Source organism: Sebastes fasciatus, chromosome 19 (genome assembly GCF_043250625.1).
Source record: "Sebastes fasciatus isolate fSebFas1 chromosome 19, fSebFas1.pri, whole genome shotgun sequence".
Lineage (NCBI taxonomy): Eukaryota > Metazoa > Chordata > Actinopteri > Perciformes > Sebastidae > Sebastes > Sebastes fasciatus.
Window position 1 is genome coordinate 25,385,059 of NC_133813.1, and position 24,258 is coordinate 25,409,316.

The 24,258-nt window shown below is 41.1% G+C and overlaps 2 protein-coding genes across 13 annotated transcripts in view; both read left to right on the forward strand.

Moving 5' to 3' along the window:
• prrc2b (proline-rich coiled-coil 2B) overlaps positions 1 to 8,643 on the forward strand; it is a 31,868-nt gene extending 23,225 nt beyond the window's left edge. For 3 of the 11 annotated variants that reach the window (XM_074618497.1, XM_074618498.1, XM_074618499.1), the window contains exons 23-31: positions 290 to 482; positions 570 to 667; positions 758 to 903; positions 2,897 to 3,137; positions 3,287 to 3,454; positions 3,629 to 3,705; positions 4,498 to 4,579; positions 6,399 to 6,599; positions 8,201 to 8,643. In XM_074618497.1, the coding sequence (XP_074474598.1) occupies positions 290 to 482; positions 570 to 667; positions 758 to 903; positions 2,897 to 3,137; positions 3,287 to 3,454; positions 3,629 to 3,705; positions 4,498 to 4,579; positions 6,399 to 6,599; positions 8,201 to 8,368 (1,374 nt within the window). In that variant the 3' untranslated portion in view covers positions 8,369 to 8,643. Of the gene's footprint in view, positions 1 to 289; positions 483 to 569; positions 668 to 757; positions 904 to 2,896; positions 3,138 to 3,286; positions 3,455 to 3,628; positions 3,706 to 4,497; positions 4,580 to 6,398; positions 6,624 to 8,200 lie in introns of those variants that run through there. The other 8 variants (XM_074618501.1, XM_074618502.1, XM_074618500.1 and 5 more) reach the window with 7 other exon arrangements.
• A 10,066-nt stretch (positions 8,644 to 18,709) lies between these two features.
• The window catches only part of dym (dymeclin), a 78,669-nt gene continuing 73,120 nt past the window's right edge, over positions 18,710 to 24,258 (forward strand). The window contains exons 1-2 of one of the 2 annotated variants that reach the window (XM_074618515.1): positions 18,710 to 18,961; positions 22,177 to 22,407. In XM_074618515.1, coding sequence (XP_074474616.1) covers positions 22,268 to 22,407 — 140 coding nt within the window. In that variant the 5' untranslated portion in view covers positions 18,710 to 18,961; positions 22,177 to 22,267. The remainder of the gene's footprint in view (positions 18,962 to 22,176; positions 22,408 to 24,258) is intronic. The other variant, XM_074618516.1, reaches the window with a different exon arrangement.

Genomic DNA, 24,258 nt, shown 5'->3' on the forward strand with positions numbered 1-24,258 from the left:
ACTTTAACATTTCTATACCCCTTTCACACCGAGGACTCAACCAGAGTTGAACCATGTAAAGTCTATATCCTCATTAAGACCAGGATACTACGATACAGTTTTAATGATAACTCAAATTTTACCGTGGTTTATCGTGAAACCAGTAACCGTTACATCCTTACATATAACAAATAAGGGATGAGGATTATCTATTTAAGCAACCCTTTCTTGTATGGTAAAAAGAATGAAGGCAAAACTGACTGTGTTATTCAAACATGGGCATCAACCGTAAATGTTTCTTTTCCTTCAGATGGAATCAGCACGCAAGGCGTGGGAGAACTCCCAGTCCCTCCCCGAGCAGGGCTCTCCTGGCGGCGGTGCTTCAGGCGTTCAGCCTCCCTGCAGCGTTGGCTCATCCAGCGGTGTCAGCTACAGTTCCTTTGGAGGGGTTTCAATGCCTCCGATGCCTGTGGCATCAGTAGCACCTTCCATGTCCATGCAAGGTAAAACAGCATTTAATTTCCTCTGTTTAATGAGGGCTTAATCTTTGAGGGGAACTAAACTAAAAGCCTGTTTTGTCCCTTCTGTAGGTAGTCATATTCCCCCATTATACCTGGATGGTCATGTGTTTCCTAGCCAGCCCCGCCTTGTACCTCCCACCATGACCCAGCAGCAGAGCTACCAACAGGTAGAGACAGAAAAACACCACACACACACACACACAATCTCGCACACTGACAGGCTTGTTTGTGTATCAGCAGAATTGTCATTATGTTAGTTTTGTTCATCCATACAGGCGGCTGCTGCCCAGCAGATTCCCATCTCTTTACACACGTCTCTTCAGGCTCAGGCTCAGTTGGGGCTCCGGGGAGGTCTGCCCGTCTCTCAGTCCCAAGAGATGTTCAACTCTATCCCCCCCTTCAGGTACTGCCGCCTCAATTTGTCATGAACTCCTCACCCACACCAAATCATGGCATCATATCACCCCAGTCCTGAAAGACCTTCACTGGCTCCCCGTCTCCCACCGGATCTCCTACAAAATCCTGACCCTCACCTACAAAGCCCTCCACCAACTTGCACCCCCCTATCTCTCTGAACTCCTCTCCCCCTACCAACCTCAACGGTGCCTCAGATCCACCTCAGCTGGTTTACTCTCCACCCCCACGTCCAAACTCCGCAGCTTTGGGGACAGAGCATTCTCCAGGGCAGCTCCCAAGCTCTGGAACTCACTCCCCAATCTCATCAGAGACTCTGATTCCCTCACCACATTCCAGTCCCGCCTCAAAACACATCTTTTTTCATCTGCTTACCCGTAGCCCCCTCCTTCCCCCTACCCATCAGTCCGTGTGTCTGGATGTGATTGTGCCTGTGTATGTCGCTTTTTGTCGTTCGTCTCCTGTCTGTCTGTCTCACACCGTTTTCCCCCCCGACTATGTTAAAGCGTCTTTGAGAAAACTATAAAGCGCTATATAAATCTAATATATTATTATTATTATTATTATGAAATTTCCACATTTTCACACCCATTAATTTGCTTCACTTTGGTCTAGGGCTGTCAAAGTTAACGTGTTAACGCAAATTTGTTTAAACGCCACTAATTTCTTTAACGCATTAATGCAACTTGCGGATTTTAGGTTGTAGCGGGCTCAGTTTTATAGCTAGAGTGAAGATACTGGCATCATATGAAACTAAAAAAACCTAAAGAATCCATTGGTACCAACCATGAGACTAGCTTGTCGTGAAGGAGGCTAAATAACGCCCCAAACTTACGCAAACTTTTGGCAAGGAAAACCTGTCGGACAGTTTCAAAAGGGCCCTTGACCTTAAAAATAGGTTCTGTGGGTACCCAGAGTCTCCCTTTTACAGACACGTAGGGCTGACCTGAATGTTTCGAAGCTTGAACCGTTGCCATGGTAATCGACCTTCAAGATCAGTATTTGAATGCTTTGTTTTTTGTTTTGTTTTTATATATACAAGTATCTAATAATAAAGTATAAATCCCCAAATAACCCATGAAATAAGTAATGATCCCACAACATTATTCATATTCAACATTGATTATTAGTTATTCTCAAACGGACATCGCTGTTTTTTTTGTTGTATGTAGAGGTGCGTGTGTGTGTACAGTAGTGCGACACTTTACCGAAGCTTCGAATACCTTCGAATATTTCGCACTGAAGCTTCGAAGCCTTCTTGCCCACTTTATGAAAATCCCATGCAGTTTGGGGCAAGTCATAGTCAAGTCAGCACACTGACAGCTGTTGTTGCCTGTTGGGCTGCAGTTTGCCATGTTATGATTTGAGCATATATTTTATACTAAATGCAGTACCTGTGAGGGTTTCTGGACAATATCTGTCATTGTTTTGTGTTAATTGATTTCCAATAATAAATATATACATACATTTGCATAAAGCAGCATATTTACCCACTCCCATGTTGATAAGAGTATTAAATACTTGACAAATCTCCCTTTAAGGTACATTCTGAACAGATAAAAAAAACAAGATTTGTGATTAATCACGATAAACTACGCTATTAAATATTTTAATCGATTACAGCCCTACATATTATCTGTGTCATGTATGTGGTAAATGGACTTGCATTTATATAGCGCTTTTCTAGTCTTCCGACCACTCAAAGTTCTTTACACTACATGTCAGCAGTCACCCATTCACACACACATTCATGACAGAGGCTGCTAAGGTGCCAACTTTACCCATCAGGATCCAATCTAAATACTCATTCACACAATTAACCCAAATTTGAGGTTAAGTGCAGCCGGGGATCGAACCACCGACCTTCCCATTGGTGGACGACCTGCTCTACCCTCTGAGCCACAGCCCTATTTGTGTGGCACCACCATGTATTTTAATATGTCCACTCATTCTGCTGCCCTGCTGTCTCTTCCTCTTTTCAGGTCCCAGGTTTACATGCACCCCAACCTGTCACAGCCCAGCCCCATGGTGCTGTCCGGCGGAGGCCAACTCAAGGGGCCCTACTCGGCTTTCCCTGGCATGCAGCCCTCAGACATGGTCAAGCAACAGTCAGGCTCACACTACCAGCCAATGAACGGCAGCCAGCAGCTTGTCTACGACAGCCAGATGAACCAAGGGCCTGGGATGGGTTCCTCCCAGCTAATGGACTCTCAGCTCATCCAGGTTAGAGGACTGCTGAAGATAATGTTTTCTTCTTGATGCTGCTAAATAACATTCTCGTTAGTCCAGCAAGTATAAGCCTTCATAGCATAATCAGACCATCGTTGGACTGTTAATAACAACATTTGTAATAAAATCCTTGTTTTCACCAGGTGACCATGCCCCTACCTGGCTCTCAGCTGCGCTATGGCTCAGCTCAGCAGCATCTCATCCTCCCGCAGTCCATCCAGCTGCAGCAGGGACAGAACCTGTCGGTCGGTGGCCCGCGGCGAATGCTGCCACCTGGCTCCCAGGCTCAAGTCATGACCGGCGGCCGTGAGGTGCGACTTACTGATCCTAATGTTGCCGAACCCTAAACTGTTCTGTTCAGTCATTAGTGCAATGATGGAAGGCAAACTCTATTTTATCCCACAAAAAAGAACCATGTAGACAAATCTGTATAATGCTGCATATCTATGCATGGACAATGCCTAATTCTCTTGCCCTGTTCTCAGGGTTCACAGATGGAAATGAAAGGCTTCCAGTTCTCTGAGAAGAATCATTCCCCAGGCATGTCTGGAGGGTCCTACAGGTGAGTGGAAATGACTTGTGCAAATAATAAAAGTTAACGGTTTTCTTCGGATCTCTGTCCTACTTTTATGGTCCTTTAATAACATTCAGCCACCGCAGTCATCGCCTCTTTTACAACCATCGGCGAAGGTTTTTTTGTGCTTCGTTAGGATGTTCGCCACTTTGAACGAAGCCCCCGTCGCTGCGTTGGTCTTCTTCGTCGGTTCGGTAAACAAAGACCGTCGTCTTTTAAGCGTTGCTTTCAGCTCCTTTACCTTCTCCGTTCATAGACCGCTACCAGCCGGAAAGTCCCGTGAAAAGTTGCCGTGGACTTTGGTGAAGTGGCGCTCGACGTTACATCTTCTACCGACCGACACGCTCACACCGCAAATGAGAAACACACACTTGTCATTCACATTCGTGAAAAAAAAACTTTTTTTCCCATTCCTCATGAAAATAGTATGTTTTCTGCCTTTTCTTGGGCTGGCTATTATCCGCAGTCATTGTCAAATCTGGTGTGTGCCTGCTGGCCTGCTAACATCGCCTAATGTTACGGCGTCACTGATGTAATCAAACTTGGCAGCAGCGTAACTCGTTTAATTGACAGATGATTGGCAAATAATGAGTTTGTGTCAGAAGGGGGCGGGATGTCTGTGACTTGGATTGGATAGAAATTTAGGTTTACCAAGTGACTTTGTCTTATCACATTTGTTTACATATTCTTTGAAGCTTTGGCGAGCGACTCAGAATCGGGTCGCGAGCGACGTGTTGGAGACTTGGATTGTAAAGCTGTCTTTTATTTTCTCCTCATCAGGCCTGGGTCTGCCAGCCCCAGTGGGAAGCCCTCTGGTCCTGGGGGGCCTGTAGGCCCTCTGCCTACACATTTTGCCCAACAGGTATTTATTTTTTCAAAATGATATTTCTAAAGTTATATACTGAGATGTGTTTACTTTATAGGTTAATCAGGGCATTTTATTCTTGGGCCATAGGGAGAGCTTTATCAACGCCTAAAGCGGTTGAGTTTGATACATTTGCTAAAGTCTGAAAGCTGCTGTCAAAAAGCACTCTCAAGTCCATCTCAAAAAGATTGCTTATAAGAATTAGAATTTAATAACATGATTGGTTAGATGCATCCACGTTTGCATCACCCGTCATTATGTACAGTTGGAACACAGTATACAAAACTATGGCCCTGTTTAGATCTGGCGTTAACACGTGTCTCGGGTGATCCGATCACAAGTGGACAGCTCTAAGTACGTCTGTTCACACCTGGCATTAGAACGCGTCTCCACGTGCGTCTTGAGTGACCACTTGTGATCCGATCTCACTTCCCCGCTCAATTTGCAAATAAACATGTAGTAAACACACAGCTAATACAGCAGACGTTACAACGTCTGCAGAAATCTCAGCAGTAATATCCTACATAATCGTGAATTTGGGTACAATTTAATAACATTGAAATATAAGGTTATTGTCTACCGGTGGTCCCCGGGGACCTCCGTGCCGCCGACATTGCCACTTTTGCCAGGCAACAGCGGGTTACAGAGCTTCAGAGTCTGAAATGAGAGCGAGTGAGGGGGCGGGCAGGCGTCAGCTCCGTGCAGCGCACTGGAACAAAAACACTGACACATCTCCAACAGTATGATAATAATGCACTTTGCATGTCTAGTCTGTAGATATGTAACCTACAGTAGAGCACAGAGGCCGTTTCCATGCTCGCAGTGCTCGCATCTGCCTGTCCATTCACCTGAGGAGCACAGAGAACCCGCAGATCCAAGCGGGACGTCAGTTAAGTAGGCGGTCCTTAATGTGGCCCAGGACACATTCGTGTACATACTGCTAAAATAATGTGGCCCTACTGTATGTGGCCCAGACCACCTCTGAATTAGGGATGTGGCGGTGAGGAAAATTCCCCACTGGTTAATAAACTTGTGACTTCACCTGATGTTACCGATTACACCGGACATTTTACAAGAAAAGATGACGGTCAACATGTGTAGCGCGCTTTGATCTTTACCGTCGGGTGGCGGTGTGTCTGGCCTCTCCGGTAGAGCTTTTGCTGCAGGACCACAGGGGTGTACCTGGTTTAAATCTGAGATATTGCCAAATAGGCGCGTTTGCTCTTCGCGTCCACACCAAATCCTCCGCCATCTCTCGGTCTGTCAAATCTCTCTCGTCCCGTGTGTGGGAAATACGACACCTGCTACCCTGAGCTGAGACTCCACATGGACCAGACCCTTTCACTTTCAGTTTGTAGCGTCCGTCGTCCAGCTGATACGCCAAAATGAACTAAATGGGTTTCATTTCCGTAAAAAAAGCAAAACGACGATGGGGCCGGTGGGTACGTAATGTAATCGCTGTGTGCCCGACCACTGCGTAACATCGGTAACACCGACTACCGTGACTAGCTTACTCCGAATGTGGTCTGAGCAATCGGATCGCAATGCGTCCTCAATGCGTCTGGGGACTAGTCAAGAGCTGTCCTCTTGTGATGGGATCATCCAGGACGCATGTTAATAGCAGGTCTGAACAGGGCCTGTGTTTTTAAACACACTGATAGGATGCGATTGAAGAAACAAACCTGCGACTGAATTCAAGTACTTGGACAAAGTGTGAAAATTTCCCCTGAGAAATAGATAAGAGCTAATTATTTGTGTTTTCTTTTATTTCCTTCCCCCTCATCCCCCCCGCCCCCCCTCCTCCCGGGACCAATAGGTTCCAACACAGGGCAGCATGGTGATGCACATGCGGCCTCCCACCTCTGGCCCTTTCCCCAACCCCATCCAGAGACCAGTCATGCAGGTCAACAAGCCTGTCATCATCCGCCCCCCCCCTTACCCCAATCCCGGCCTTTCCCACTCCACCCCTCCCTCGGCCCCCGATCTCCCTGTTAAAGGGCCAGAGGATGGCATGAAGGTGAGCCACCCACTATAAATATAGGTAATTTCATTTTTATCCATTTTCTTTCACTCTATTTGTATTTCCTGTGTTGTGTATTTGTGAGTGTGTGCCTTTGACTGCAATTGTAAAGTTATAGCTAGTTATAGATCAGATAGAAAGGTCTTTGTAAGACTTATCTGGGTTAGTATAATTCTATACTGTAATAATAATATTGATGTGATTATAAGCTAAACTGTACTATGAAAATGTTTCACAAATGGTTATCAAAAATATTAATTGGAGCATTTTTTCCATGTGGTAACAGTAATGACTTGTAATCCTGAATATAATCAAATATGAACAAATGGTAACACTTTATAATAACCATCATTTATAAATGATGAATTGATTAAAAATGTACGGATCGTTTTTGTGTCAATTTATTGACTTCTTAAGTGCGTAGCCGTGTAATAAGCGGGATAATGGCGATGCAAGACTCCTCCGCATCGCCCTGTCGGGGTTTATTTCACAACAATGACCGGCTCGCTGTACATTATCCTTAACTTAACAAAGTGTTACAAATATCTATCTATGCAATGTGTATATATGTTTTACAAACAATTTCTTTACGGTTTACATATAATATCATAATCATTAACACATATATATTATAAATTGTTATGTGTGCAACAATAAACTGTTAAAATAACATAAATTATAGCATTACTAATAATTAGCAAACATTTTCATTTCGTTGTTAGTTAACAACCTCATAAGTGGAAAGTTTCTGAAAGATCAGAGTTCACGAGTTGTGACGTGTTTGTTGATGTCAGAAATGGCGGAGGCCTTGGAAGTTAATTAATAATAAGTTAATATATTGTAATTTTAAAAGTCTGTAGGTCTGAGGAAAATGTTGATCTTCCCCACAGCCTCATCGTTCTCCTCTGTCGTTATGCCTTTGCATTTACTGCATTATGTTACCCACTTGCTACCGTGCTAAATTGTTAGCCTCTTCTAGACGTCGATAGTAACGTTAATATTGCCGTTGCTTAGCAGCGGCGTTCTCACGACTTAACCACTTGAACGCCAAGCATGTCGTGTACACGACTTCCCAAGTTGTAAACACGAGCTCACAAGTTTCATTTGAAGGCACCAGTATAAAGTGTTACCAAATAAATGTTTGCACATTTTTGGGTTGTCTAAAACTGATCGTTTAATTTGAAGTGACAAGAATGTCAGTAAAACTTTGCATGTGAAAACCGTCAGGTAATCAGCATAACGGTTCTGTTTAGAAATGGTCAGGTCAGAGTAGCACTTGAGACTAAATCTCTGTAGAGTTTGTGGTGTAATGGATAGCTAAGGATCTTTCCTGCCTCATGACAATGTAAAACTGATCCAATGTAATAAACAACCCAACCCTTTTTTTCACTGACAAAGAATAAATTGGCAAAGCAACCGCTAACATTGACAGAAACTGTTGCAGACGGAGAAAATTGTCAAAAGTTTAGCATGTATTTTGTTTTTTGTACCCGATAGCTGAGCCTCAGCCTCGGGCTATACAAACGACTGTCAGTGCATGACTGTGTGGTTTTCCAGGCGCTGCTTTTGGAAGTAACTCTGCCTTTTTATTGGTGCAGAATAAAACCATGCGAGAAGTGCGCAAGGCAGCGGGTGAGGGCAAGTCACCATCCGGGGGCATGACCAGCAAACTCCAGGAGCCCCTGCCCTCCCCGGGGCACGCCAAACCAGCACGCACTGGAGCCATCAAACCCCAGGCTGTCAAAGTAGAGGAGGGCAAGGCATAACAATGGACCTTAAAATCCTCCATCACCACTCAGCCTGCCAACCACAAGCCCCCTTGACCAACGTGTGAGCCTTCTAAGACCCACCGTAACCCAAGGCACCGTGGCAAGGGGCATACCTGCAGACATCATAATGAATTACCTACCCCCTCTTGAACTGTCAGAACTGGACACTATTATTTCACAACCACGTATAGAGATATATAAATATATATAAATATATACATAGACACACAGTCTTTTAAGCAGATCTCTTCAAGGTCCTCTTTAATTTATTATTAGTCACTTTTAAGGGGAGATTGGTAAAGAGAAAAGATATTTGTTTTTTTTTGTTTTCTCTCCGAGGTGGGGGAAAAGGAAAGTGGCCAACTCAGACAGATGGTGCATTTTTCATACCATTTTGCCAAACTGCATTTACTCCCTCTTTATGGTCTGTAGCCGTTTAGACCCGGCAGACACTTGATACAACTCGCTATGAGAAGCAAAGTCTTGTTGAAATTTTTTTAAATTTGAAAATGCAGTGGGGCACTTTTTCTTTTTGGCATTTTTCATTGGCATTTTTGCTGGTAAATATAAGTCATCACTCATTCCTGCTATTGGTAAAGGACTTCTTTTATTAACTCCAAAAAAAATTGTGGACATTGCATGTCAACATGGCAAAAAGTCAAAGTCAAATGCATCTTCTGGGGGCACTTCACCCAGCCCATGAACTGTGGCGAAAACTGCTTAGATTGGTAGAAATTCATTTCTTTTCTTAAAACTCCGTTCTTTGCTTTTACATTGTGTCGCGCTCTCTCTCTCTCTCTTCTGTATGTAAATTGAAACTAAAAAGGTGGACACTTTTACCAAAATCATGTTGCTTCCATGGGATCTTCGCCGGCAGTGATGCAGCGTGTGCATGTGACGTGCTGAACGTGCGTAAACTCGCGGGGACTCCCACGTAGAACGGAGCAACATTTCACAAAACTAAACTGAACTCAGCATTCATAGTAATGCCATCGACTGTGGATTTCGATCAACCAAGCTGGCAACGATTTCTTTGGGCTCATTGTGAAGTTTTTTTTGTGTGTGTGGGGTTTGGGGGGGGGGCGGGAGGGGCTGCATTCGTAATTGCTGTAAAGGACCCCCCAAAATAGCTGATTGAAATGTTTGCTTTCCTATCGCTTTGTTTGGGTTGTAATTAATCAAACTTGTCTGTTAATGAACATGTGATGTAAGTGATGATTTTTACATCCCTCAGTCTGGGGCGTTTAGCTTTTTCTTCTTTTCTCTTCTAATTCCGTTAAAACAGTACTGTGGGAGGACTTGTGAAGAAACGGACTCATTTGGTTATTCAGCATCTGGTCTCTGAGGTGGCACTAGCAATAAATGCAGCCTAACTATAATCACAATCGGGGTCCAAATAACTTCTTTTTTTTTCTGTTAGACGCTAACGATCATAAACGAGGGGCGTATAGCATCGCTTGTTGAATTAAAATACGATATTTGCTTAAGCTTTTTTTGTGAGCACTGCAGTTCCAGAGGACTACGAAGGACTTTTAAAAAGTGTTCTATTTGAAAATGTGAAGCTGTTGGAATCATTTATTTTATTTTATTTTTGGTTATGGACACTCATTTTGAAACTCACAATGCCATAACTGGTTAAATGTTACTGCTTACCATTACGCTCCATGACACTACAAAATGTTGCGATTTCTCTTTGACAGTGTTTCACTGGTATATATGTATATGCATACTTAACTGTACAGTCAAGCCTCGCCAGCGAGGGGAGGCTCTAAACCCACATTTCATTTTAGATATTGTGGCACTATAAAGGATTTAAAAGGTCACCGTGTTCTCAGAATGGACTGCTTTCACTTGTTGATAGGTTTATTGGGCTTGGAGTGTTTATGCCTCTCATCCCTTCCTGCAAAAGATCTCGATGCTTCTCATCATTGTACCTGCACCAAAATGTTGCCCTGACTCTTTTTTTTTGTACTTTTAAGATGCATATTTCATTTTTGTCAAAGGACCAGTGCTTTCTACAGCTGATCCAGCATTCTATTTATCCTACCTGATCTTTATCCTTTCAGATATTTGGTCATTACTCTCCCTTGTTAAAAAAAAAAAAAAAAAAGAGCTTATTGAAAGAAAAGAAATAAAGCAGTTGTGATTTCTTAAATGTACTGTTGATTCTGTATTCTCACTTTGTCATATTAAAATCATGCATCAAATTCTTGTGAAAGCAGAAATTATGGGGGAATGATTTTAGGCTTGCGTGTCCGGCACAATTTCTGGAAAACCACCGACCGTTCGAATGTCGTGTTTTTAGAATTTCACGCAGAAGTGTTCAGCTTGAAGACCAGCATTTCTTCCAGGCACGTGAGTACCGCTCAACGATTTCGAATTTAAAATAAGTTTACACAAAAACATTTGGTCTGCATGGTAATGCCATAAAACCATAGAACTGGAACAAGCATTGTCCTGTTTCTTAGCCTATCCCGTACACCATGCAATCCATGCAGAACATGGTTTGTGGAAGTGCTTGGTTACAAAATAAAGATGCCCCTTCTCATTTATTCATTTATTTTATTAGCCATTTATTCAAGGCATCAAATAAACAAAAACAATACTCTAAAGCCAAGACAATTCCTGTTTGTGCAGTTTAAAGGGCCTTTTAGATCTGGCTTGACTGACCGTCCTTGTCCAGCAAGCTGTCCCTTCGGGGTAGTCTAGTCGGGAATTGTCCTCATGTTAAATCAGAGCAAGGACCCCTCAAGGAGTCCCAAGATGAATCTAAGGGGTCCCAAGAAGATTAAAGGGATATGAGAGAAAATGATGACAATCTGTCTGTTTTTTCCTCTCTGTTTTGCTTTTTTCTTGTTTTTCTTTCATCCTCTAAAATCCCCCAGATGAGACGAGGAAGGGTAAAATCATCCTTTGGTTTAAAGTGGCGGTAGGTGGTATATTTTTGCATCATTGGGCAAAAATTCCATAATAATCTTTCAACAAATTGTAATTCAAGTGTTCTGAGAGAAAAACTAGACTTCTGCTCCTCCACTGCATTTTCTTGTACTTGTACTACGTGCAATGACAATAAAGTTGAATCTAATCTAAATCTCATTGCTCTGTTTTCAGAATTTAAAAAGTCTAGCCCGGGACGGGAGACTTTGACCAATCACAGGTCATTTCAGAGAGAGAGCGTTCCTATTGGCTGTGCTCCGGCTGGTGGGCGGTGCTTGGTATGTCCTCTGCATGGCTGCCAGGTCACAAACGTTCTCATTTTACAGCTAAACACTAAGATGTACACTACAAGATATTTCTTAAAACATTTGAGGAGAGAAATAGTTATTACAGTAACAGAATATTGATTTATATTTGATCAGCGCTGCCTAGTTTGACCGTTTGGTCGGAGTTTGCGAGTGATTGACAGCTGCTCAGAGATGGCAAGGCTCCAGCTCGGCTCTAATTGGTTGTTTTCCTCCGGTCTGTTAGGAGCACCAGAGGACACGAGAGGACACAGAGGCACATGATTTGTTCTAGACATCTTTTAAATCCACTGCAACATCTGAGTGACATTATAATAAAGTTTGTTTCTTATCACTTTTCCCCCTGAGACACGCGGTCCCAACTGACTTTACTGTCTTTCAGAGGCTCTAGTAGGTTCACTTATAGGGCGAGAATGAAGCTACAGATATCCTATGAAAAAAGGAATCCTGACATGGCCATTTTCAAAGGGCTCCCTTGACCTCTGACCTCCAGATATGTGAATGAAAATGGGTTCTATGGGTACCAACGAGTCTCCCCTTTACAGACATGTTTTGGGCAAAAACCATGCAGTTTTTTTCATGCAGTATATATGTGTTATTTTTGCCTATTCCAAAAATGGTGTATCTGAATATTTCTGCATACTGGGGTCCCTAAACAGTGTTGAATTACATAAATTGTGTGTCACTGTAAAGCTGAGACTCTTGTGGATCCAATGAGCCCAACTGTATTCATGTGTGATTGAGATTGTGATGAGCCATTTCATTGTAGTGAGACCATTTTTTAAACCTGCTGTATAAAATAACCAGTGGTGACCTCTAGGATAATCACAGCCTCATGAAACTTTACAGCCACAAACTAGAGACCTAGAGCATTCAGAGGATGGATGGCTTTCTTAGGTAGACTGACAATAAGGGGGTTTCTGAGCAGTTTACACAACACAAGTGCTCGCCATCCGATTATCGAAAAATGCAATTCCTGCAGAAATCTCCAGATGTCAAACGTTCTTGATACCAAATCACAACATGCTTTTTTCTATAGTGTTCCTCAAGGTCTTGGTGTCTTAATGTGGTATTTTGGAGGGATTATTGATCATTTTGATAGATTCTCGATTGGTTGGAAAAAAAAGGTTAAATTTAGCACCAAATCTGTGTAACAAATTGTATCAACCCAAAAATTGCTACAACAACTTATGAGACATAATAAAGCATGGGGATGGCCATCATATATACTTCTATCATAATGTTCCAAACCCTTATACACTTTACAATTAATTTAAAATAATGAATCAATTCATGTTTATTTCTGATAATGACTAGAAGAACTTGACACACAGTGCTGAGCAGCATCTCAAATTAATCTTCAGGTTCCCAGCTTTCAGATGATGTCCACCACTTCTACGTGACATCTACTATTGATCTGCTATCTCCCCCTAAAGACCCCCTTTCCCCCCCTAAAAAACACTAAAACGTCTCTATTGTGGGTCTCAGACGTGGAGGTCTCAGAGGGATAAAGAGATGCTCCGTTGTTCGGTCACTATTTCAGAAATAACAATTACCGTAATACCTCAACAATGCACCTGTGAAAATCCGGCTGCGTGTGAGCGTCACATTCCTGAGATAGTTTAGAGAACAGAGAGTCTTGTCTGGTCTGGACGGAGGAAGGATTCTCTCCGTAGCGGCGGAGTGAGGAAGGAACTAGGTGTTTTACCTCTCTGGGTGCATTTGGGCTGTTTCTACGTCCAGATAAACGAGGTAACTCAACTTCTTCTAACCTTTTCACTTTTTCGTTGTCCCCGCTGGTAACGATAGTTAGTCTGAGACAGACGTGTTGCTCCGTCCTGTTTCTATATGTTCAGTTCTACCGTTTACCGTAACCGTAAACTGTTAAAGAGGCTCTCTGAAGATGTTTGTCTCACTAGTATTCTGTGTTTGTTACTAAAACATGGTGAAGGCCTGGCTAAAAAGGTCGCCCTTGTTGGGCTAACACTAGTTTTTCTATGCCTCCAGTGTGCAGCCATCTGATGTTGATGAAGATGAACAGTGATGCAGAGAAGCTGTGATTATAACGTGTGCCCAATATATCACCCATTTATATAGTCTGCAATGTTTCTCTAAATCACATTTAAGCTAAACGTGTGTGAAGTTCAGGGTTTTTTGTTCTCATTCAAGTAGCCTCATATTTAGATTTGTGTTATGTGTTTCTCATGATCATATCAGTGACGTCGTGATCAGATTGTTTTTAATGCTGGCAATCGTAAAAATGTGTCTGAAAACATCAGCAGCAGGATTATTCCTGCAGCAGCACCGAAATCTAATGGATGTGGAATGAAAGCTGTGTCTCCCTCTGGTGGTGGTTGCACCTAGAAGTCAGTGAAGAAATGCTGAATTCTCTGCAAGTAAACAGCTCAACGAATTCCATCTCTAAAATGTGTTCAAGCTTTAACATACAAAAATATGTTAAAGCTTGAACACCCTCAACGGCTGGGGACTTCTAAACTAGTTACTCCACTCTGAAATCCATTCAAATTGTACTGTTATTTCCACTTGGCATATGTCTCTATTTATTGAATCTTACTGATTTAATCAGTGTTCAGACTGATGGAATAGGATGGAGTCAGGTCAAATGGACCAGATACGGTTGGAGCATCATAGCCCTTAAAAATGTTTACAGCCAATCACAATAACTGATCTTGCATTGCTGCTACAACATTAGTTGACATGTAACAATAGTTTTGATTGGTCTGACATGTTCTGGGTAGTTAGGGTTAGATGAGTTAGTTTTTAGGATCTTTGGTTAGTCTTAGGTGTTTTGTAGGTTGTAAATGCACTTTTTCAAATCCAGCCAATGTGTTAGTATTTAAAATGTATGTTTACTATCTGCTTAGTGTCTGGACCCCTATTTTCAAGCTTTAGATGGCTTATCAGGGTGTCCCATTTCACATATCTCCATTATGTGTTATGATAATGATGAAGCCTACTTGTATCTTAGCTGTGTTGGGGGGAAAAAATGAAACAAACTAAAACTGCCCACTTACTAAACTATATATATATGTATATATTTGAAAGCATCAGGATATTGTTTAAAAAGACATTTCAATTTGTGATTCTCATTCAAAGAGGCCTCATGCCACAAGCCTGTTTCAGTCAACAGGTGTGTTTCTGTGACCCAGGATGGCGAATAAGGGCGGCGTCAGGCCCGATGAAGGCCTGATGATGATGCAGGAGCTGGACGACCGGCTGAAAGAGCAGATTGACAAACTGGAGCATGTTCGCCTCGCTGCCGTTGACCTGAAGGACAACTTGTCCGGGGTACAGTACATCAGCATGCTATAAATCCCTCATCTAGAATAAAAACCGGTTTAATCAAAACTCACTTTTCTTGAGATCTCACCTAATTTGACGTTCATTTTCTTCTAATACAGAGCAACGGTGATCTCACCCAGTCTATCGCTGACCACCTGGACTGGTTGAATCACTTGTCAGAGCGAGTGGAGACTCTTCACATGAACACGACTGTTTTTGTTCAGGTGAGAAACGGATAGATTTTATGTAAAAATATGCACCATGGAATCATAATACCAACTGAAATATGAATGGTATTAAAAGTTGATTTTGATACAGGCTCTCCGGACAGGTTCTCAACATTGGGCAAAAATACAGTAGCCACCTCAGAGTCTTTGCCATTAGAGTTATTGTGATTTAGTTGTGCATATTACCAAACAAATTTGTTTAATTATCACAAATCAATTGCCACACAAACAGCAGATGCGCGCGCATGTGTCCCGACCCGGAACATTTATACGCTTAAAAAGTTACAAACAGTCCCTTTAAGTAAAAGATCCGAGTACGTCTTCCTCCTCTGGCAGTTGCCCACTTTGCCTTGTTGGTAATCCCGCCTTGTTTATGGGTTGTGACACAGGAAAACACTTTATTTCAGGGAGCTTTATTAAAAGTTTGATTAAACAAATTCCTTAAATCCACAGAGATAGAATCCCAGTTGAGAACGACCTGTACATTTACATTACAGTTGATTTAGCTCGCTGTCTAGTTTGGATCATCATCATTTTTGAAAATGAATGTATTCACATATTTTACTTGGGACTATTTGTGAGACGTGGGAACATCAGACAGTGTACGGTGCTTTTTAACTCATTTCTGCATCATCTATTTCCAGATGAATCCCAAGCCTCGCGCATGGGCAGGGAAACAGGCCAAACACGGCTACCGCATGGGACGTCTCCACCAGGGGGGGGACGCCCAGTCGGAGTTTGGCTGGTCCCCGATCCGCACACGACGAAACAGTGATGCCGCCTCTGAAATGTCCTGTAACTGGTGACCTGGTAGACTGTGGCCTATCGGTCCACTGAGGTTGCAATTAGTGCAAAATATTGTGCAGCTCACTTCCAACAAATTGACGACTGAAAACTCTTTGCATATTTTTTTATTGGTACATTTCACCAATTATGATGTTTTACATGTAGTGTAATACTTTACATTGTTGATGTCCTGCATTGTTGTGTTGTTGAACGTGCTAGATTTTGAATAAAATCCTGGCTAATCCTATCTTTTCAGTTTGTGTATTTCATCTCCATGCTTCCTTTGTGTAAAGTTTGTGAAATTGTATAAACAATGTTATTTTTAAATTAAAAACAAAACAAAAAAACAGTACATTAAAATTGATGCACTCAGTAATACATAATTCAGACTATTTGATATACTAATACTATTATTTATTTGACCTTTTTTTCAGGACCTGGTGTGATTACCATGACCACCGGGCCTACTGAGTCTTCTGTTAGCGGCTCTTTGAGGCTGTAATGCTGTAAGCTTTTGACTTTTGGAGATTTCTGCAAGAGTTGCATTTTTCGGCGATTGAATGCTCTAGGTCTCTAGTTTGATCCATCCATCCTCTGAATGCTCTAGGTCTCTAGTTTGATCCATCCATCCTCTGAATGCTCTAGGTCTCTAGTTTGATCCATCCATCCTCTGAATGCTCTAGGTCTCTAGTTTGTGGTTGTAAAGTTTCATGAGGCTGTGATTTGGCGCGTTATTTATCCCCCCTCCTGACAAGTTAACCAATAGATTCCTGAAGTCGTCTAGTTTCATATGATACCAGTTTCTTCACTCTAGCTTTTAAGAGCTACAATTTTTTTTTCTTGTGACCAGTTGTCACAGGGTGCATCATGCACGAGTTATAAACTGAATCAAAGAGGGATTTTCCCTTTTCAGACTTTCCATTTGAGTTGTAATCTCTAGAGGCAATGAGTGGTGAAATCATATACTTATTTAACAAAAAGAAAGTACAAATTTGACAAATGTTTGAAAAATAGACATTATAATTATATAAATAAATACATACATAGCTACATAAATAGATTTTTTGTTTTGTTCTTTTCATTAATACACGAATGTCTTTATCCTAGAAGTGTGTGATAAATTAAGGGAGGGTCTCTACAGATGTTATACAGAACTCTCACGTAATGGACACTTTTCTCTCTCACACCCTTACTATGGGTTGTTTCTTTATGTCGGCAGGTGAGCAGCACTATGTGGCTACTCCTTTCAACACACCTGACACTTCCACCTGATCCCTTGCACTCCTCTAGGAAGGCTGTAGCCTGGTAGTTGTAGTTCTGTTCTCACCCAGTAGAGTGAACCAGAGGACTACGTAATGTAGTCAACAATGAACAACAGCTATGAAACTGAACATTAGCTTGATGATGTTGTAGAATGTGAAGTTATTTAATTTGATAACATTAGGTGGGGACTTCTGCTGGAAAGGACCACAAAGGCGATTACCACATATAATTAATTAGGCTTTTAATTCACACTGCACAACTAAATAGTACATCACAAAAAATAATTTAAAAAAAATACCATTCATTATCTTAATGGGAATTTGCCAGGCTCTGCATTGCCCATGCCTGGATAAATAACAAAAAGGATTGTGTACCTTTGTGTCTTTTCAGAGCTATATCATAGAGCATTGTGAACATATTCACTGCTTATTAACTGTGAAATAATCTTATTCAAATAAGCTACAGTAGCCAGTAGCCTTTTATCATCCTTTTCTATGTATCTGGCTGTAAATGGACTCCTGTCTGGAGCATGGGAGCATGAAATAGGCTACTGGTCCTATGGTACAAGTTTCAAGTTTCAAGTTTATTTGTCATATGCATTTAAAAGTACAGTGTACAGTGAAATGCAATGAAATGCATTTTACCCTGGCTCAGCCCTTAAAATCTATAAATAGTACAGTTGATAAATACTACAATAAATAAGACAATACCTAAGAATAAAATTATAAAACAACCTAAAACATAAAAAAAATCCACAGCTCTGCATTCATTTAGTGCTACTGTTCAGTAGTCTGAAAAAAAAACCCTTTATTTTCCTCGTACTGTCAGCCGGAATATGCCTGTATTTGCCTATCTGAAATGCTCCGTTTTAGCGCATTTTGACGGAATTGCAACTGAATTGCGTTGCTAGGCAACAGCTTGGGTCCATGTGTGCTTCCTGTCAGCTGATGTCATTCACATACACTGCAACCACTGGGACACATTTAGAATGTTTACGTTTAAAATTATGTCAAGGGTCTAAATATTGTATATTTGTGACATCACAAATGGATAGAAATCCTGACAGCTTGTTTCAAATGCAGAGCTTCTGAATACGAGCTGTGTATATATCCCTGTGGATTGAGCGTTTCGATACTTTCACAGTATTTATAAAGGACTTAAGCCTGCTTTATAATCAAAAAACGTGAAAATCTATTTTTTTATAATATGGGGCCTTTAAATAATGTAACACTTTTATAGAATGATAAACCTGTCTTCTTGGCTTTTATTTTGACATGTTTGCTTTTACTTCCGGGTCAGGTGACTGCAGTTCTTCGCTCTTTGATTCAAAAGAGAAGATGACAGAAAGAAACTTGCAAAAAACAAAATTTAATCGTTTTATGAATTTGTTTTTCGTTTTAGGTCTCGGGTCATACCCAGACCCAGACCGTACAGACCTAGACCTAGACCATAATAGACCCGGACCATCTACCCGGACCACTGCACGTTCTATCGGCCCCATTTCTATCTGCAACGTCACAGACGTAATCAACGCCCATGTGTCGTCATCACGCAAGGGGTGGCGACGTGGAAAACATGGAGGAAAGCAGTAGGTAGAGTAGTAAAGTTAATTGTCTCATATTACCCACAGTCTCAAGAGTTTACCTTCTGAAATTATACCCGATAAAAAACAATAGACTCAACTATTTATTGGTGTAAGAACAGTCGTCTGTTAACCGTCCTGTGAGAGGAGAGAGAGCCGAGGAGACAGCGAGCACCGATACTGACAGGTGAGCGGTCAGCTGATAGCATCCGAGCCGTGAACGGTAGCTGCTCTCTGGACAGACAGTCAGTAACCGCCGGTTAACCGGACACGCTCATCAATCAGTCATTTACCTAGTGTTAGCTACGACTTCATGCTGATGTGTGAGTGTCAGCGAGGACACCGTGTTTACAGTCTAAACTGACGAGTTTCTGAGACTTGAAAATGAGCTAGCAGGTAGAGCTAAAGAGATAGCACTGTGAGTCTGACAACAACAAGAACATGATCAGCATGTCCTCATAGCATAGCATGTTTTGGTGGCATGTACATCCCTTCTTAGCTCAGATTAGTGCATTTCCTTTATTACCATTAATACTAATATATGTATACACTATCCATCTCTGTGGTTTGCCACAACTGTGTTTTTCTAGTGTAGTTTCTAGTGCTTCAGATGTTGGCTGTCTGGCTACACCTGTGTGCTGAAGGTGTGCCATCTCAAGAAAACAAACCACACGTCCTGGTTCCTAATGTTTCATCCTGTAGTAGACTTCACCTCTCTTTTAAATGAATGTGTTGGACTTGGTAAAGACAGATGGTTCCAAAGGATTACTCAAATCCAAAATGAGTAGAGATCCACATGATCAGTCCCAGTTGTAGCATGTCTTCATATATTGTTTATTAACTTCTTAAATGTCTACAAAGAACGAAGGAACACATGATTGATCTGCTACTTGGGATGCATATTTGCCATTGATTAGTTAAACTATCTTAGAGGTGATGTTTAATCTGAATTGTAATTATGTTTAAAAGTGATAAGTAATATAATGAATCTCAGTTCTGTGCAGTTACATCTCCCACTGGCCTTTCTACTGTACATGGATGTTTGTAAGGGCCACTTTAGCAATTTTAGCGACCTAAATTCCTGTATTTCAAGATTCAATATTCAAGAGTTTTATTTGCCATTTTGCACCTATAAGTACATGGGAATTCTGAGCAGTTTACACCGAGTCAGCTTTAAGAAAAGAAAAAAGGTAGAAAAGGCATAAGGTAATTACAGTACAAAATAAGTAGCACATTCAACTCAACACAAAAAATAAATAAATAATTAAAATATAAAACTCCCTCATCGTAGTCAATAAATAAACTACACTACCCTCTGCATAGGAACGATACCCCCACAATACAAATATACAGTATATATATATATGCTCCATGACCATGTTAAAAGAACTTATTTAAATATTTAAAAACAAAAATAATTACTATATTTCAGAGGATTCCACAGTGGAAGGCAGCATATTGCACAGCATTACAGTCATTCAGTTCAGGTGTACTGTGTGTCAATAATGGTATGGAGGTGAGGTGTGGGGGATTTGTGTCCCTCTTTAATGTCCTTTGCCACCAGTCTGATTGTAGCTGGGAAGAAGCTGTTGTGAAACCAGAGGTGCTCTGTGAGTGGAGATGCTCTCTGGCCTGTGGTGCCTCAGGTTGTGTCCTGATTCCCTCCACCTGAACAGAGAGTGAGCTGGGTGGTGTCTGTCCCTCAGGATGCTCTGTGGCCTCCTCCTGCAGCGCTGGGTGTATATCGTGTCCATGGAGGGGACCTCCATCCCTATCCCTTCTTAGCTCAGATTTGTGCATTTCCTTTATTACCATTAATACTAATATAGGTATACACTATCTTATCTCTGTGGTTTACTACAACTGTGTGCTTCTAGTGTACTCCAGTTTCACTTGGGCAGATGTTGGCTGGCTGGCTACACCTGTGTGCTAAAGGTGTGCCATCTCAAGAAAACCAACCACACGTCCTGGTTCCTAATGTTTCATCCTGTAGTAGACTTGACCTCTTTTTTTAAATGAATGTGTTGGACTTGGTAAAGACAGATGGTTGCATAGGATTACTCAAATAAAAAATGAGTAGAGATCCACATGATCAGTCCCAGTTGTAGCAAGTCTTCATATATTGTTTATTAACTTCTTAAATGTCTACATAGAACAAAGGCACACATGATTGCTCTGTGGGATGCATATTTGCCATTGATTAGTTAAACTGACTTAGAGGATATGTTTAATCTGAATTTTAATTATGTTTAAAAGTGATAAGTAATATAATGAATCTCAGTTCTGTGCAGTTACATCTCCCACTGGCCTTTCTACTGTACATGGATGTTTGTAAGGGCCACTTTAAGCCATTTTAGTGACCTAAAATCCCTGTATTTAAGAGAGAAGTCAAACTCTGGGTGCCTGGTCGTAATTACTGAAGTATGCTCTTCATATTGACTTGGATATTGTGACTGTATGTTTAAAGGGACAGTGTGTAGGATTTGGTGAAATCTAGTGGTGTGGTTGCAGATTGCAACCATCTGAGTACCCCTCCGCTCACTCCTCCCTTTCCAAGACTGCGGTAACGTGAGATGCTGAGTGCAAAACCGTGGTAACGCCGTTCGCCTCGCTCATAGGTCATCCTCACCATAATTACAATACTTTAGGAGAAACAGGAGTGAGACGCCGGCTGGCGGTACCACGGTTTCGCTCTCTGCGGCTCACATTACCGCAGTTTCACATGCGTGTCGGAGAACTACGAGGGCCTTCAGGTAACGTAAAAACATGAGCCAGTGTTTGGTTTGTCCGTTCTGGGCTACTGAAGAAACATGGTGGAGCAACAAGGAGGACTCCGTGAAGAGGACCCGCTCCCTATGTAGATATGAAGGGCTCATTCTAAGCTAACAAAAACAACAATTCTTAGTTTCAGGTGATAATACACTAATGAAAACATAGTTATGAATATTATATTCTACTTCTGATAATAGATCCCTCAAAAATGTTATGCACTATTTTTGTAAAAAACACAATTGGCAGATGTGCTGTTTGTGTTGAGCTGATGATTTATATTTGCCAGGACATTTCAAATCAAGGAAAATCAAGATAAAGTTCATAAGTTTCTTTCCAGCATTCCAACATTTTTTGTGGGGAGCGGGTTTATGCATTTATTGGAGAGTAGACCGCACAGACAAACAGGAAATGAGGGGAGAGAAAGAGATGGGGAATGACATAAGGTTATATGGCCAGCGCCTTAAACCCCTCGGCCACCAGGGAGCCCTCTTCTACACATTTTAATTTTGTGGCAGAATGAAGCCTTGAAAGCCTTTCTGTTAAGTGGCTTAGACATCCATAGTGTGTTTGTAGTACAGTTGTTCATTATCTGTGATGCCATCAATGATTAAAGCATTTCCTCTGCCCCAGGATTTGGCATATGCCTGGTGAAGAAGCAGTGAAGAGTGGTGAGTCTGGCTGAGTGGAGCCAGTAAAGAGAGAGAGAGAGAGAGAGAGAGAGATGGGAGCCAACACCAGCCAGGTGAGTGACCTGTCCGATAACCCCAGCCTCAAGACCCTGGTGGGCACGGATTCCATATCTGAGAATGATCCTTTCTGGAACCAGCTCATCTCCTTCACCTTCATCAGTCCCACCAGCAGGTAAATAAACACACATGGAAAGCTTCTGTAGGACACGAGTCCGATTATGTGCCACAATGTTGCAAGATTCATATTAACGTCAGGAATTTAGGGCTGCCCCCTCTTAGTCAATTAGTCGACTGATCGGTCGCTTTGGAAGAATTCTTTAGTCGATTAGTCTTTTTTTATGTTTTTTCTTGCTGAATGACTTATTTCCAAGAAACCTATAAGTATATTTTTAATAAACACAAGATTTAAAGTGGTGCTTTTGAGTGATGTGTGGAGAAACTTTACAGATCTGTCGATTAAATCAACTAAATGATTAGTCGACAAAATCATATGAGTGTTAGTCGACTAAGAATTTCTTTGTTCGAGGACAGCACCACAGGGATTTATCAAGTTGAAGTACCAAACATTTCATGCACATTACTCTGTTTGACATCATTATAAAGTGAATACTTTGCTAGACAAATAATTACTAAGATTAGGTCCACTTGCTAGCTTTCTCCGGAGCTTTCAGCCACATCTCAAAATGATGATGATGATGATGAAATAAATGCAGTTGAAAGCTCAGGAGAAAGCTACTAAGTGAACCTTGTGTTAAGGATTTTTAGCCAAACTAAGGTGAAGCACTTTCACAAGAGCCTATAGACTAAATCATAAGAAGAATATTCAACTTAATTTAAACAAAAGAAATCACTGGTAATGAGAATAAGTGTTAGTAGCTTAGTTGGAGTTGAAATTGATCGTTACAGTTGCAACGTTGAATTGCAGACCTTAGTTGCCTTGGTGGAAAATCGATCTTCCTGGAAGTGTTTCTCATCAAAGTTTTATAGCTGGTGTGTTTAAAAATTTAGAGGACAACAAAATATTAGTGACTCCTTTTACAGCTTCTTAAAAATTCCTGTATTTGACAAATTTCTCCAAGCATCTACTCAAGAGTTATAGTATTGCTTACCAACAGCACACAGCCTGTCCAATGAGAAAGTCCTCTAAGATTTCCAACCAGGATCTAATGTTAATCTGTAGACAGGATGTTTGCAGAGCTCAACCTCATGATCCAGCACGGTCATTGTCCTGCTCATCTGAGAATAGATAGTTCCTCTGTAAATAGTGTTAAGAAGTAAGGACACTGCATTCTTTCTTGCAACTGGACTTTGCCTGATTTTACATATTATTCATCTAGTTCCAGTCATTCATCTCTGGAAAGTTGTTAACAGAGCATATGCACTTGTGTACTAATCCTGCTCCTTATTGCATTATGCTTTCCTTATATAATCCAAGATTTAACTTGTTTATTTGAACACAAATACAAGACATAAACACACAAAGTCAACACACCATATATGCACTGGGGGCAACACAAAAAACAGGAGTGTTACTTTCGTGATTGATTAATCTGTCTTGTTTAATTGTCTGTAAAATGCCCATCATAAGTTCCAAAAGCCAAAGTTGACATATTCAGATTAGGGCTGAAAGATTTTGAAAAAAGATCTAATTTTGATTATTTTGATTGATATTGCAATTGCGTTATGATTTTATATTAGAAAGAATTATCATTTTTACATCATTATTATAATTTTCATTGAAAAACCTATTAAAATGATTATGATGTGATTTTTGTGGGGATTTGTAGCAAACAAAGGTGTTTTCTGTTAAGTCTGTAGAATATGATGTGTGGGCCAGGACATATCTGCAGCACGACAATATTTAATTTAAAATTGTATTTTAACACATATTTCAACTTTAACAAAGATTGCGCCTTCTGCGATACGAAAATTGCACTCGAACATATTGCGGTTTCAATCAAAATTTGATTAATTGAGCAGCCCTAATTCAGATAGCATGTCATCTTTGACTAACAGTGAATAA